We start from the raw sequence: 16161 nt of genomic DNA, 5'->3' as shown, positions 1-16161 counted from the left end.
CATGGGAAAGTGTACAAGAGGAAAATAGTAATGATAAGCAGTGATTTCTTGTGGCAGACACCAGTGTGGAAACTGGAGAAAAGTCATGTAGGCAACATGCACCTCTCCAGTTGGGTCTGCCAAGTGGGAATGCACATATGTGCAGCCAGTGAATGTGACTTCAATATCCATGTTATGTTTTTTCCTTTCTGCTTGAGTCAAACTGTGATCTGCAGTGAGTCCCTCATGGCTCCCAGCTCTGTTGTGTGCACAGCATGCCTGGCAATGCTTCCTACACCCCAAAAAAAAAAGGTATTTTTTTGTGGCTGCATTTGTTAACATCTGCCAAGTGGTTTAAGCTCTGAGTGTAAAAATTGCTGGAGTAATAAATGTGAAGCTGAGATGTTGGATATATAGATATATACACATTTTTAAAAGCTTCTTCTCAATCTGTCTTTCTTTGCAATCTTCAGAAAATAAAATGCTTAAAGCCTTGCAAATAACCATGTTTCTTCACTGCACTGTGTGCCAGCTACTCTAGGCAGATACTCAAAAATATCACATTGGTTTTAATCAAAGCCCTGAGGATGCTGACAAATTATCAAAGAGAGAGCAGGAGAGAAAATTGAAATCTGCCATTTAGTGGTGTCTCTGACATGTTGCTAATTAACAGACGGGGGAAAAATGAAGAAGTGCTGCCTGCATGGATTGTTTCAGTGCTAAATCCAGGGGAAAAAACAAACAGATAAACAAAGCAGCTGGACTCATCCCCTACCTTATTCCTTGTCTGGGTTTGTCCGATCAGGATGAGAGCATTGGAGGAGATGATGGAGAGGCAGAAGTTGATAAGAATGACGGAGCGCTCGGAGCGAATGTACCTGCAGCAAGAAAAGAGGGGAAGGGAAACCCATCCTGTTACAACTTTTATTATGCTACCCCTCCAAAAGCATCAATCAAGTGCAGGTTACACTGGGCCAGGCTCTATAGAAAGCCATGGTAAGAGATTGCCCATTTCCTACAGACAAAACCAAGGGGCAAAGGGAAGGGGAGAGCTTGGCTGTAGTGCTCAGCCCCCACATCTCCCACCATCCCCAGAAATGCTGGAATTATGAGCCAAGAAATAAGGAGCCAGCCAGGTTCCTAGTCTGAGCTCCTCCTAAAACAGGACTGAGTGCTGCAAGTCGTCTTCAGCTCTGCTTACTTGAAACGGGACTTGAAAAGGAGCTTAAAAAAAAACATACAGGCAACACATGGAAAGATTCCCAAAAAAAAAAAAAAGAGCCACAGGCATGCTGGCAATGAAAGCAGATTACAAACACATGCACCTTCACTAATACCTGTTTGTGATTCAGCATTCCCCTTTGTTTAACCTAACAGCCAGTCCTGAATTAAGAAGTATTTGTGGTTCTTTGGTGGGTTTTCTTTTGTTTTTTTTTGTTTTTTTTTTTTGGTTTGGTTTCGGGTTTTTTTTTTTGTTAGTTTTTTCCCCTCCCCCAGTTGGAGAGGTTTAACATTTCTCAAAACTAGGCCAAAGACATAACTGCAGCTGTGGTTGTGGGACATTTGGGATCCAAGTCAGGAAGTTGTTGCCTTCAGCACCTTGCAGGAGCAAGCTATTAGTCATTTGTGATTTGCAAGGTGCAGCACAGCCCCAGCTTGCTGCTGAGGTTTGTGCACGACAATTAATTCAAACCACTGGCTACAGAGGAAAATGTCTTTGAAGGCACTTTTATGGACTTAATAAAATTAAAAGGGAATTGCAAAAGAGCAAATCTTCAAGGATTGACTCCAGACCTGACCACTCCAACACTCATCCGTGTGAATAACCCCAGTGATTTGGCACGAGCCCTGCCTGAATGCCAGATGAGTGCAAAGTGGATGGTGATGCTTACAGAAAGTAGAAACAGATCTATTAATCAACCAGCTCATCCCTGGAGGCAAGTGCAGAATTATTTCCTGTATTCCAGCCCATCAACTATTTCTATTGGGAATTTAATTTCATTAACTAATTTTAGCAAGAGTGAGGTGGTCATGTTTTGGCTGCAGAGGTTTGAGTTTCTGACTAGGGGGGCACAAGTTAACTGTATGTGTGTCTTCTGCCAAGGGCAAATATGTGCTTTAGACCAAATGAAGGCTGGAAAACTTTGATTTTAGCTTCCCTCTGAGTTTTACCTTCAGACAAGTGTGAGTATTGAGGATATGCTTTCCTGGATACAAAAATGTCACTGAAGAAAAATAGCCTGAACTTATACTGAGTCTGTTGGAAATATTTTTTGGGTAGTAGAAATCTTTTTGGGTAGTTTTCTCTGAAACCCACCCAACAAACTACAAAATCCAGGCTTCCACCTCAGCTAGAAACTGGGTTTCTAGCAAAATGAGCATTTTCTATCATGGCTAATCCAATCCTAAATGTCCCCATTTCTCAATACAAAGCTGTGGATCACCTGGACCCTATTCCATTTGTGGCTGGAGGGTACAAATCTATCCAAAATTATACCAGGCAAAACATAAAGGTTCTAGTCAGTAGCTCCTAGGAGATGGAAGGGGAGATTTGGACTCTGTTCTGGTGGGAATGGAATGGGATGTGACAAACACAGTGATCCAACTGGCATAAGCACAAACTTCTAAAAAGGTAAGAAACTCATTGACCATAAATATAGTCTGTATGTGAATCTAAGTGAAGATAATGCAGCTGTCTTCAGACTTTTTCCCCCTTAAACAAGCCTTTCCTTTCTCCATGCTTCCCTTCCTCTTCCTTTCCTCTTCCTTTCCCTTCCCTTCCCTTCCCTTCCCTTCCCTTCCCTTCCCTTCCCTTCCCTTCCCTTCCCTTCCCTTCCCTTCCTCTTCCTCAGATCCCTGAACCTCCAAAGAATACAACTTGGGTTGGTAACATGTAGAACCACAGGATCAGAATAACTGAGGGGAAAACCCTCTTGACTTCCAACTCCAATCCTCTGGCCTAAAGCAGGATAATTTCAAAGGCAGATCAGGATTCTCAGGGGCCTGTCCAATCAAGTTTTGAAAATCACTAAGAAAGGAAAATCCACCACCTCCCTTGGATGACTTGTTACAGTGCTTCACAGCTCTCATGGTGAAGGATTGTCCTTATGTCCCACTGTTTTTTGTTTTTTTTTTTTTCCTGCTGCAGCTGGTGCCTTTCCTTATAAACCTCTGAAGTTTGAGTTCTCTGTGATACCTCCTTAATAAACCCCTCTTCTGCAAACTAACCAACCTTTTTGTCTCCTTTTACATCATGTTCTCCAGCTCCCTAGGAATTCACTTGACATGCTTTACTATGCCAACATCTCTTGTATTGGGGGAGTCCAGTATTGGGCACATTTTTCCAGGTGTGACCTCAGAAAAGTCAAGCAGAGGGAAATAAATTCCCTTGACCTGCTGACTATATTCCTGCCTTTATAGCCCAGTATTAGGTTGTTCAGTACTGTGTGGGTGAGCTGCTGATTCATGTCCAAATCATTGCTTGTAGAACCTTCCCCAGAGAGGTTTTACCAAGCCAGGGAGTCCCCAGCCCATTCTGCTCCACATGGGGTTATTCTGCCTCAGGTGCAGGACTGTGCATTTGTCTTTGTTGTACCATGCTGGGTCCTGCACTTTGGCCACAACAACCCCATGCAGTGCTACAGGCTGGGGACAGAGTGGTTGGAGAGCAGCCAGGCAGAAAGGGACCTGGGAGTCTGGATTGACAGGAAGCTGACCATGAGCCAGCAGTGTGCCCAGGTGGCCAAGAAGGCCAATGGCATCCTGGCCTGGATCAGGAACAGCGTGGCCAGCAGGTCCAGGGAAGGGATTCTGCCCCTGTACTCAGCCCTGGGGAGGCCACAGCTTGAGTCCTGTGTCCAGTTCTGGGCCCCTCAGCTCAGGAAGGAGATTGAGGTGCTGGAGCAGGTCCAGAGAAGAGCAAGGAGGCTGGGAAGGGATCCAGCACAAGTCCTGTGAGGAAGGGCTGAGGGAGCTGGGGGTGTTCAGCCTGGAGAAGAGGAGGCTCAGGGGAGACCTCATCACTCTCTCCAACTCCCTGAAAGGAGGTTGGAGCCAGGGGGGAGTTGGGCTCTTTTCCCAGACGACTTTCAACAAGACAAGAGGACACAAGAGGTCTCAAGTTGTTCCAGGGGAAGTTTAGGTTAGATATTAGAAAGAATTTCTTTACGGAGAGGGTGATCAGGCAATGGAATGGGCTGCCCAGTGAGGTGGTGGGTTCTCCGTCCCTGCAGACATTTAAAAAGAGCCTGGATGTGGCACTCAGTGCCATGGGCTGGGAACTGCAGCGGGAGTGGATCAAGGGTTGGACTTGATGAGCTCTGAGGTCCCTTCCAACCCAGCCAATTCTATGATTCTATGATTCCTCCACCCTCTGTCTCCAGTTTGCTGAGGTCCCTCTGAAGAACAGAGCTGCTGTATCCATCACTGCCCCCGATTTAGGCCAAAAACCTCCTGAAGGGGCATTCTGCCCCATCATCCAGGTTGTAAAAGAAGACATGAAAAATATTGGCCCTCCTATCAACCCCTGAGAGATGCAAGTAGTAACCAGCTGCTGGCTGGGCTTCAGACCTTTGCCCCTCACTTTTTAAGCATGCACAAACTCTGTCCAATTATTAAACTACCTTAGAAGTCACCAATACAGTCCACAGTTCCCTGGTCTGGCTACAAAGATGCTATGGGAGGCTGCACCACTTCTCTCTATTGATCATCTAACTAACCATTCCATCTCAAAAGGCAAACAGGTCAGTGAGGCACAATCTGCCCTCAATAACTCTGTTGCTGTCTATTCCCAATTGCTTCTTTGTCTACAGTTTTGCCTGGAGATAACCTTTATATCTGCTCTCTCCTTAATTTCCCCAAGGTCTGTGAGTAGGCTGAGCAGTCAGTAGTTCTCTGGACACTCCTCCTTGCCCTTTTTAAAAGTGGGTGTTCCATTTGCCTTCTTCCAGGCATCAGGAACCTCCCCAGAAGATAGAAAATGGTTCTGCTTTATTATCATCTACCTCCCTCAACACCTTGGATGCAGTCCCATTCAGTGCCATGGACATGCACATGTCCAGCTCCCTCTTCCTTGGGGGTGGGCAAGGATGCTCTTCCCCAGATGCTGCCTCTGGGAACAGGAACTTGGGTGCCTGAAAGCAAACTTTGACAGTAGAACAAGACAAGGCAGGCACTGGGTAACTTCACCTTTTCTCTTTCCTTCTCCCTCAGGCTACTTGCCCCGTTCAACACTGGGCCAACATTTTCCTGGGTACCTACAGGAACCTTTTTTGATGCCATTCACAGTCTCACATCCAGTAGAAGTCTGACCTTCCTAATATAATTCTTCATTAATTATAATTCTGCATTGGGGTTGGACTAGATGACCTTTAAGAGGTCTCTTCCAACCCAATGCATTCTGTGATTCCTATGCAATCCTTCTCTAGACTTCCTTGATAACCTGACCTGGTTACCAAACACTTTTTTATTATTCTTCAGCTCAATTCCAAATTCCCTGTTATGCTAAGATGGTCTCCTGCCTTGCTTGCTTTTTTCCTTCTATTTCTTCTTCTCCAGAACAGGATGCCCCACAGAAAGTAACCAGTGCATCTATCTAGACCCTCTGAGCAAGGAAGTCAGGAATTCATAGAAGAGAGGGAAAAAACCCAGGCCATGGTGGGTAATGTCATGGGAGAGACCTCCAGCAAAGGCAGAGCTACTCCAGGGCTCTGTCTCATGGCCCTTGTTGATACCTGGACTCTGTCTACTTATCAAAGTATCCTTTACAAAGCCACCAAAGCAGGAAAAAACTCTCACTGCAAATTTAGGGAACTTCTGTTCTGGCCTGGGTCCTGCAGGGTGTAGGGAACCCTTTGCAAACCAAGACATATGGAGAAGATGGGAAAACCCTTAGTCTGTCTCTCTGCCCCCACTGCACTCCCTCCTTCTCCTCCAATGCTGAATCACTTTTGCTTCCTCACAGTTTTTACACACATCCTTCTCCACTCAGCCACTTACTCTTCCCTGCTACCTCCTACTTGGGCCACTGAGTGCCTCACCAAGAGCTCCTGGGTGTAAAGCAGGTGTTAAAAGCCCCTTGAGATCTCGTTGACAACAACTAAATCGATCAGCAGGCTTTGCTGGGTAGGGAGGGAGAGCAGTTCACACTGATATTTTTCTGCCACCCAGCATCCAGCCAGCCACTGCCAGCTAAAAAGCTCTGCCCTGCCCCACATGCTGATGGGCTGGTGGAAGATCTGTTCAATAGAAAGCATCGATCTCCAGGCTATGGAAAGGTTATTGACTCCAGAGGCTGTTGAACCACAATGAGTTCAGGGGTGGAAAACACACAGAGGCTCTCCTGAAATGCCACCGTGTCAAGTTGCTGCTCAAAAGGAGTGACACAAACCAAAGCTGAAACACACTGCTAAGCCATTTCACCTGTCCTGACCCTCGAATAATTCCTTTTCTCTCCATTTTTTTTTTTTTTTAAATTTTCACGTCAGTTTGCAGGAGGCAAAAAAAGATTTTCCTTTCCATTCCCCCCTCTTTTTCCACATGGGTGGTGGAGCAAGTGGCCCACACACACTTTGTGTCTCCAGCTGTGCCCTAGGACAGCCACCCCTGAGATGTAACAAGGTCACAGCACATCCATGGCCAAATGTGTCACTGACCTCTCTGTCGAGGCTGCTAATAAGGCCAGGGCTGCACCATCTGCAGCAGAGTTTTTGCAGCCATCTGTCTACTGGGAATTGGAGTGAGTCCACCACCAGGCCACCAACAGCCATCAAACAGAGACAAGGTCCAGTTTTCAACAAGGCTGTGCCAAGTTGGCTGTGTCTGAAGTGATCACTTGCATCAAAAAGCTCATGCCACTCACCCTGATGCCACTAAGAAGCAACCATTTATTTGAGGGTTTCGAATGGGAAGTGGAGGGCAAACTTGTTTCCTCTCTGATCCACATCCCAAAGCGGGGTTCACCTCCCTTTTACTCTGCCCTTTTTGTGGGCTTTCCCCTATTTCTCTCCCACCCTTTCTTTCTGCTTCCCGTGTATAAACAAACCCTAAGCTGGGCCAAATTCTGGGCACCTTTCCAGCTTGTCCTCAGTGAGCCTGTTCATCAGGAGGGTTTCATACCCAAGCTGAGCCTGTGTGTGCATGCTCCAGAGGCCTTTTTCCAGAGGTCTGAATGGGAAATCTCCTGGCCAAAGCTCCCTGAAACAGCTGAGCTCTGGTGAGTGTTCTCCACAGAAGCCCAGGCTGCCAGGGATCCAAGAACCACTTTGATATAAATCCTGTATTTTAGCAACAACTGGAGTAACACTGCTGATCCTGCTTCTGAGCATTCCTCCAGCTGTTTTCTATCAGACTATATAACATCTAGGGCAGAGCAAAGTGGGAGCCAGGAGGTAATGTTGACTTGAATATGATGTTCCTGAGACCATTAATAGGACAGCACATTAATGTCCAGCAGCTATGCCTAAAATAAAAAAAAAAAAAAGGACACACAAAGTGCTCAGGGCTCAGCCACAGGAATGCTGCGAAGTTTAGAAAAACATGGAAACAGCTACAGAGAAGAAATGCAACAAACTCAGTGCACCAAAGAGAAATTCTAGAGATCACTTGACCATGCTTTACAGATATTTACACAAAGAGACTGAGGATAGAGCCCTTTAATCAATAGCTGGTCTCAGGATCACTTGGAAATGCATGTCCATCCTTGGCTAGCTCAGAAATGCCCATTCAAGCCTCCCGTAAACATGTCCCCCCATTCATGCTGGTAATTTTGGGGCATGGGCATAATGCAAAAGCTGGAATGAGAAATTAAAAAGAACATATTTTAATCAGGCAATTAACTTTACTGTCCTCAATAACAGTAAATATTGAGGGGCACAGTCCTGGAAAGAAATACATCATGTTATTCCAAATGACTCTGGCATGCTCCAAACCCATTCAACCTCATGTCTAAACTTGGGTTTCAGATCCTGAACTTGCTTCTGATAGGAAAGAGAGGGTAAGGCTCGAACACTTGCTCTTTACCCTTCTATCCTAACTTTCCACTTGATCCTGACACCAGTGACACCAGTAAGTCACCTACCAGCGCTGCCCAGTGCTGCCCAGCCTGAGGAAAAGCAGGAGAGGACAAGGACTTGAGCACATCCAATGATACCCCAGGCACGGAAAAACCTGAGTTCTAGATAAATGTTATCATGATCAGTCTTCAGCTCAGAGCACTTGCCATAATTAACTATGCCACTATGCACTGTCACAGTATCAACAACAACAAAAAAATAAATAATAATTAAAAAAAAAAAAGTATTTTTGCTCATTTTTTACTCTCTTGTTTCATTCCTCAAATGATAAAAAAAGTTATCACCATCCCAACTCTCAACTGAACTTACCTCCCTACCAAGAAGAATCATTTGAGAAAATAAGAGCCTCAGCCTGATCCCTTCTCCCCAAAGTGTCACAAATAGGTTCCAAACAGTAAACTCTTTGTGATCATTTCAATTTCATGGTTATTCCCCTTGTACTGATTTTCTTTCTTTTGTTTTGCTTAGAGTCCTGAAGATCTCAGTATGTTTGCCATGCATTTAGGAAAGGTTTGGGTCTCACCAAGTAAACTCAGACTTTCTTTGATGCATTGTAGGGGGAAAATTCCTTGCACACCTCATGTCCTACAGCTTATCCAATCCATCAAAATGTACCTAAGAGGAGCCTGGGCCAATGCAGGCATTTGTTCAATAAAACTTTACAACAAAACTATAAATGACACAATTTATGGTTGCACCTGACCTTCTTACAGGCATCCAGGAGCTCTCTGCAATGGGATGGACTGAGGAATCCCAAATGCATCTGAAGCTAAAGCCAGAACAAAGAAGTTGGGGAGTTCTTTAGACTCTGTGGTTTATCACTCTTAAATTTACTGAAAAGTGCTGACAATTCTTCAGGCCAGATGTTTACACAGCAGGTTGAGGATGTTCTTAGGTTATAAAAGACCCAACCAGGAACGTTTGGAAGAAATCTGCCTGCCAGGAGGCAACGAGGTTCCACCTCTCCATCAACAAGGTTTCCAGGGGTATGGAAGGCATCTAAAACAGCACAAGGCTTTTGAGAAATGGAACAATGCAACTACGTGGGGTCATGGCACTAATTTCACTCTGCTAATTTCTCTGGCACTAAAAAGAAAGAATAATTCCAACTAAGCCACCATGAGGACTTTTTTTGCAGGACCCGCTCATAATAAAAACCATTCCTCCTCAGGCACCAGACACCCAAAATGGGAGAGGAAAAATTCCAGGATCCATGTAGATCAAGAGACAGTTACTTTCCCCACCAAGAAGAGAAGAGAATGAAAGCCATACCTCCAAACAGAGACATAAATGATAATCAACAGCAAAAGTGTCAGCGAAGATACTCCACAGCCTACAATTAAGGTGACAGAAGGAACCAGCACCTTTTCCATGTTCTGAAAGAGAGAAAGTAAGACATTAAAAAAAAAAAAAAAAAAGTAAAATGCTAACAGCTAAAATTCATGGTCAGAACTTTCTTCCTAAATGCCTGTGTCTCAACCTGACCCTCACATTGTACTGAACATACAAATAAAGAGGAAAGGAGAAGCCAGGATCTATTTTTGGGTGACCCAGACTATTTTTTTTAACCTGATTCTGCTCCCACCCACACCACTCTTAAGTCTGGGTAACAGCTCTGCTGCCCATGATGAGGAAGGTGTGTAAAAGGAGTGGGTTGCAAGAGGAGGATCAGGTCCTTCATATCCAGTGTGAGACTTTGAAGATAATTAATGAGGCAATAGCAGAAGGTGGTGCCTACACTAGAATGATTACAAATGAGCTCTTCTGGGAATGGTGCTGATGAAGGCTGGGGGATGAAAAGTAGGTGAAAATCTTCCAACAACTACAAACATCCATCTAGAAAAGGAGGAAGTGGAAGCAAGCAAAGCAAAAAAAAAAAACAAAACAAAACCAAAAAAAGATGTATGTCCTCTCCAGTGACCCAACATCCAGTCATAGCATCCATCACTTCACTACTCTTACACTACTACAAGGCATTTCTTCCTATGCAGGGCTCCTCACTGGAAATGTTGGTGTGGAATGTTTCTCCTTTCCTGTCTGAACATTAAAGAATCTGTGGATCATTAGCTCTTGGGATGTCCAGAGCACACACACATGCTATAACCTCTCTCCTAATCTAGTTCTCTACCCAACATCTGCCAGACCCTTATCACAAAAATCCCCCTCTTCTCAGCTTAGAGTGAGGATCCAAGATCCCATTTGGTTTTCTCTGCTGCAGGTTTTTTTGCTTTTTTTTTTTCCCCATCATGTTTCTCATTTCCACATCAGTGGAGCCCCACCATGCAGCAGACACCTGAGAACCCTCTATTAAGAGTGATTAAGCAGCCTGCTGAGGTATGGGAGCACAGGCAAGGTTGTCACTAGGCTGGTGCAATGCCAACACCTCTCACTACAGCCATGGAGATGAGATGGTTTCTGACATAGCAAGGGTTTTAGCACAGGGAAAGAAAAAATGCAATTAGCCAGGAATTTGGGTATGGACCAGGCAGTCCTCTAAGGGCCTCCCTACACTGTTTTGTTGGCAGGCACGAGGCTGCTCAGCCTGAAACTCTGATCAGCAGGATGCCACGAAGCTGAGGCTACTGCAGCTCTGTTCCAGGCTACTGAGCCTTCTGCAAATCAAAATATAGTAGGTGAGGCTCAGTGCTGTGCTTATGTGGAGTCTGGAGAGCTCAACACATGGACAGAACAAATCTGTGGCCACTGACTCCAGGCCCAGAGTCTGTACAAGTTTAGTCCCCAGAGCCCACCAGAAAGAAGAGGCAAACAGCCCCAATACACAGGGATCCCAGCTGAATTGTCCCTGAAGTCTGAAGGGTTTTGGAAGATCCTCCTTCAATGGCTCATTTTGAGCAAGGGCACCTCTCACATCTTGAATCTCACTGGGAGGAATTAAAAAAAGAAGAGAATTTTCACCATACTGCAGCAGTGCACCCCTCAGGAGCTATTGGGAAAGCTTAAGGGATATGAGACAAACTTAGTGACACATTTAATGTCTTGAATGCCCAAATATATTTGCATTAATACCAAAAGGAGCATGGATTGATGGAGGATTCCTTACAGGATGCAGACCAGTTACAGATCACAAATCAAACTACACTGCAGTCTGGTGCTACCTCTCTGGAATGTCCCAGTAATGTGATGTCCCATCCCTCCACTGACACATCACTACTCCAGCAGACCTGGGACAGATTCCTGGAGTTTCTTCTGTGAAAGAGGAGGAGTCTACAAAATCACACCACAGATTTCTGCAAAAAGTTTGGATGCCCATTCAACTTGCTTAAATTATGGAACTGAATTTCCAGCAATACCTTAGTAGCAATTGGGCAGAAACAGCAAGAATAACAGGGTGTTGATCCTCACCAACCCTTCCAGCATGTTCCTCCACCTAAAATTTCCCAAAGTGCTCTTGTCAAATATTCCAGCTCACGTGTGGATTCTCCCTCTAAACTTCTACAGAGAATTGGAGCACTGTGATTTTGAACATCAACTCAGATGACTGTATTCCCACACTGAGAATTTAGTCTTGACAAATATTTGTGGAGAGATTTTTTGGGGAGCTAGGTAAGCAGAAAGAAATTTCAATTAAAACATCAACATTTGGAATCATCTTCCATCAAACAAAATTGAAATTGGACATATTCCAGGCACCATCAGTGCTTTAAATATTGTAACTTGCTTCTTAGAAATGGAAGGGACTTTCTTCTGGGAGCAAAAGCCTCTGATTTTAGTCAAGCACTGGGATAGGAGAGAGAAGAAGTCTACAATGAAGTCTACAATATGAACCCACAGCTTTTGGATTTTGGTGCCTTTTGGTGCTTTTGTCACCTTTGTTTCTCCTCCTGCATAACCCAGATGGGCAACAGGCTTGTCCCACCCCAGAGATGCTTGGTTGTGATGAATGTCCTACAAAACACAAGCTACTAAGACATGGATTATTCGTTCTTGCTCACTCCAACCTCACTCCTAACCCTTTTTTTCTCTCTCTTTTCCCCCTTAGGGCACTGTGAGTTCACAGCACACAAATGGTGGCCTGGGATGAGCATAGATTGTGACATTTGATTTAAGTAGGTCTCATTTCCCTGACTTTTCATGGGTAACTGGATAGAAGTGGGGGAGGAGCTCCATTAAAGCAAAAAAAAGCCAGGCAGACAACTCACTCCTAAGCTGTTTGAAAGCCACTGAAGAAATGGAATTTGGATTTTAAGAGCTGAGCAGACTACATCCCTAGATCTCCAACACAGTAATGCTAACATCCCTCCTTTCCACATCCTCTCTGACATCTCCCCACCCCTGACAACCCCAGGTTCTTTCACCTTCTTCTCTCCTGACTCCCCCATCAGTTAAATGGGAGGTTGAACATCCCTGGACCATCCCTAGGTCAGATGTTTGCTTATTGGCAAAGCATCACCCAAATGATGACTGGCCAAGTGGAAGTCACACGTGTGGGTAAGAGCTGGTGTCTATCTGCAGCCCTTTACACACAAAAAAAAAAAAAATAATTAAAAAAAAAAAATTACCATGACTTTCACCTCCTTCTTTATCCTTCAGTCACACTTTCACAAAAAACCCCTGTCCACCAGGACTGGGGCTGAAGAGATGCTACGGGAGAAAGAGCTCCCACAGAGGGAAAGGAGAGGAGAGGAGAGGAGAGGAGAGGAGAGGAGAGGAGAGGAGAGGAGAGGAGAGGAGAGGAGAGGAGAGGAGAGGAGAGGAGAGGAGAGGAGAGGAGAGGAGAGGAGAGGAGAGGAGAGGAGAGAAGGGAAGGGAAGGGAAGGGAAGGGAAGGGAAGGGAAGGGAAGGGAAGGGAAGGGAAGAGAAGAGAAGAGAAGAGAAGAGAAGAGAAGAGAAGAGAAGAGAAGAGAAGAGAAGAGAAGAGAAGAGAAGAGAAGAGAAGAGAAGAGAAGAGAAGAGAAGAGAAGAGAAGAGAAGAGAAGAGAAGAGAAGAGAAGAGAGAAGAAGAGAAGAGAAGAGAGAAGAGAGCTCTTATCATAGAAAGAGAGGAGCTCATATCTTCTCCCTACAGAGGAGGGATGGATGGTCCAGCCCTGATGGGATTTCTGTTGGCCTCATGATGGTGGAAAACTGCAAAACCCACTGGCTGCCAGAATAGCAGGATCTCACTCCCCTGAAAATAATGAGTCCTAAATGCTTCATCCCATGTATCTTAGGATTCTGTTTTCTTTCTTTGTTATTAAGGTTTCTTTGCACTCCCCATCTTCCTTTCCTCCTCCCCCACTTCTTCCCTCTGGCAAAGGAAGCATCATTTGTTTTATTTTTTTCTGACTAATTAGACTCCCTGACAGAAGGTGGTCGGATACTGTAGGATCTGAGCTTTGCAAGGGAAATTTCCATGGAGGAAAACAGGGGGGGGAAAGCAAAGTTTGTGTGAAAAGAAATAGTGATATCAAGAGAAAAACAGCAAGGTAAGACAGAAAGCAGGTCTGTGGGTTTCCAAGAACCACAGATGAGGAGGAAACTGTCTCCAAAGATTCCAGGAGCAGGGGCTCCACCTGCTTGGACCGGAGAGGGTCCCATCCAGTCTGCCCCTCACGTCCTCCCCATGTCTGCCAATGGGGGCCACCCAGAAGCACCCTGAAACACAGACTGGTTGGAGATGGAAAAAAAAAAACCAAACCACCTTGGCCTGGGCCAAGCAGGTCGTAAGGAATTGCAAGTTCTGTCACCAAGCATGACAAGGGAGGAGAGAAGCAATCAATGACATCAGCTAGGATGGAAATAATGAGTGCTGTTGCCTGGGGCTGTGTGCTGTCCTACCACCTCATTGCTCTGCCTAGTAGGGCAGAAGGACACTCCTCCTATTCTTTCTAATTTCACTTTGCTTCCTTCTTTTCTATTTCCTCCTCTTCCTTTCTCCCTAATTGTTTTTTTTTTCCTCTCCTTTGTCTCCTTTCCCCCCTTCCTTTGGCCATTTTCCATGACATATTCTGCCTTTTCTTCTTGCTCTTAATGCATCTCTGGCTCTCCCCACTTTACATTCTCTACATTTTCCTCTTTCCTTCTCTTACTTTCTGCAGCACACCGTGAAAAGTGACTTGATTTGAGTTGCTCTTGTTCCATTATCTTGCTCTGGCTCCAGGGTCAAACAGGCTCCAATTAGAACAAAGTCAAAAATGGTATTTCTTAATGCCATGCAGTTTGCCTGAGACCTTACAAGCAAGCTGTTCTTTCCACTTTTTCCATCCTTGGTACTGAGAAAGGCTGAGCAAAGTCTTTATGGGTCCAACATCATAGTAATAAAGTCCAAAATTAAAGCATTTCTTTTGCTCCCAAATTAAATATAGACATGGGAGTTTACAATTTGGGGTGCTGGGCTTTTGGTTTTAGAGATGTGGTTGCTATTCAGAATGGTTGCTTTGAGCTTGACTTCCTGCACCTTTGAAATTAAGGACTCATTAAGTCAGAAAATTACAAAAGTGCTGGTTCCAAGGGGCAGCCAGAGCTTTCCAATCCAATTTAATGCTTGGAGTGAGACTCTCAGTAACATCAGGTGAGGCTGGCTGTGGTTTCTCTAGGTGAGCCTTGGAAATTCTGTCCCTTTGGTGACATTTCCAGAGCCACACCACTCTTCCAGTGACAGGGTTTTTCATAAAATCTTACATGAACCTCTTGAGCTACACCTTGTGGCTTTTTCCTTTGTTAAATCATCAGGCACAAGTGAGAAGAGGGTTTGTTTTTTTTCTACTTTTTCTTATTGCCCCTCAGATGCCTGCAGGTTGTAATTAAATTGCCCCTCCCATTTGCCTTTGGAAGACCAAACAAATCCAGCTCCCTCTCCCCTCATGGGTCATGAAGTCAAAACAAAGACAAAGAACTGGTCCCCAGGTTTGATTTATTCCCAGAATTGCTCAGGAATCATTTTGCTGAGCCAATGACCTAAAGGATTTTCATGATTCTTGAGATTTTTTTTTTCAAGGCACATTCTATTGATTTTGTTGCTGGTTGGACAACTCTTGACAAAGCAGAAGGCTGGCTGTTAAAATCCCTGGAGAAAAATGTTTTTAGCAGTGCACACAAGAGTCAACCAAGGGGTTTATGTCAATGCTGTAAGACAGCAGAGGGGGGTTGAATGACCAAGTATATTCTGGGCTTCTTGTTTGGAATAGTCTGAGCCTGAATGAGAAAAGTAGAATCGAAGCAGATGGGGATTTAGGAAAAAAAGGGTAATTATGATGTCTCTTGATGTCATCTCTGGGTTATTCCACCCTCCTTTTGGTCCCCTCTCAACTTCTTCTGCACCCTCAGCCTTCTTGCTTGTGGAGCAATCTGAGAAGCAGAAAAGGCTTTGATGCTGTGCAAGCAATAACTAAAATATCCCTGTGTTATCAACACTGTTCTGGTCACAAATCCATGCTTTGGCATCATGGAAGCTCCTGTGAAAGAAATTGAACTCTACCAGGAACAAAACCTGGTAAAAAAGTCTTTCTCCATTTTTCTTTTCACACTTTACATATCAAAGGCATAAATGAGTTCTCCCCAGAACTTTCTCTTCCCCATCTTCTAAGCTCTGAGGGGTGCTTTGAGATCCATCCCTGCACGAAGATTAGTTAGCAAAGTTATTGATAATCTCTCCACAACTTCTTTCTGAAAGGAAGGCAAATCCTAAGGATTTCTACCTTGTTTTGCTTCCTTCATAGCCTAACAACAGGTTTCTTATGTCAAAGTTAATAGTCCCCCATGATTGGGGAGCCCATTTGTAGAGCTGACGGCCCTTTTAATGTAATTTGGCCAGTCTAACAGGCAATTCTGTGTAATTACAGCCCACAAAAATCACCCAGAGAGACAACTTAACATGCTACTATTTATTAACAATTGCTAACTCCTCACTGGGTACTGAGCCTGCTCTCAAGATTCAAGGTGGCAATCAGCATTTAGTAAACAGCCCTGATGAAGCTCTCAGGGCAGAGAAGTGGTCACACAGCCACTCCTTAATAGGAACTGTCAGGATAATTTTCTTCCTGCTGGCAGGGAATTACAGGAGTCAACAGGACTCATTCTCTACCTGCCAGGTGTCAACCCCACAGTCACTTTGCTGCTGCTCTTTCAACCACCAAACTGCACTCTCAGTGCCTCAATTTCTAACATGTTC

At 44.7% G+C, this 16161-nt stretch overlaps 1 protein-coding gene across 1 annotated transcript in view; it reads right to left on the bottom strand.

Moving 5' to 3' along the window:
- The window catches only part of ADGRB1 (adhesion G protein-coupled receptor B1), a 295541-nt gene that overhangs the window by 45024 nt on the left and 234356 nt on the right, over nucleotides 1-16161 (bottom strand). Inside the window, exons 19-20 of the mRNA XM_071736934.1 lie at nucleotides 9324-9427; nucleotides 755-857 (exon numbers count right to left, since the gene is read on the bottom strand). Coding sequence (XP_071593035.1) covers nucleotides 755-857; nucleotides 9324-9427 — 207 coding nt within the window. The remainder of the gene's footprint in view (nucleotides 1-754; nucleotides 858-9323; nucleotides 9428-16161) is intronic.

This window comes from Heliangelus exortis, chromosome 2, assembly GCF_036169615.1.
Source record: "Heliangelus exortis chromosome 2, bHelExo1.hap1, whole genome shotgun sequence".
NCBI lineage: Eukaryota > Metazoa > Chordata > Aves > Apodiformes > Trochilidae > Heliangelus > Heliangelus exortis.
Note: the sequence above shows the minus strand (reverse complement) of the source record. Positions and strands in the feature narration are given on the sequence as shown.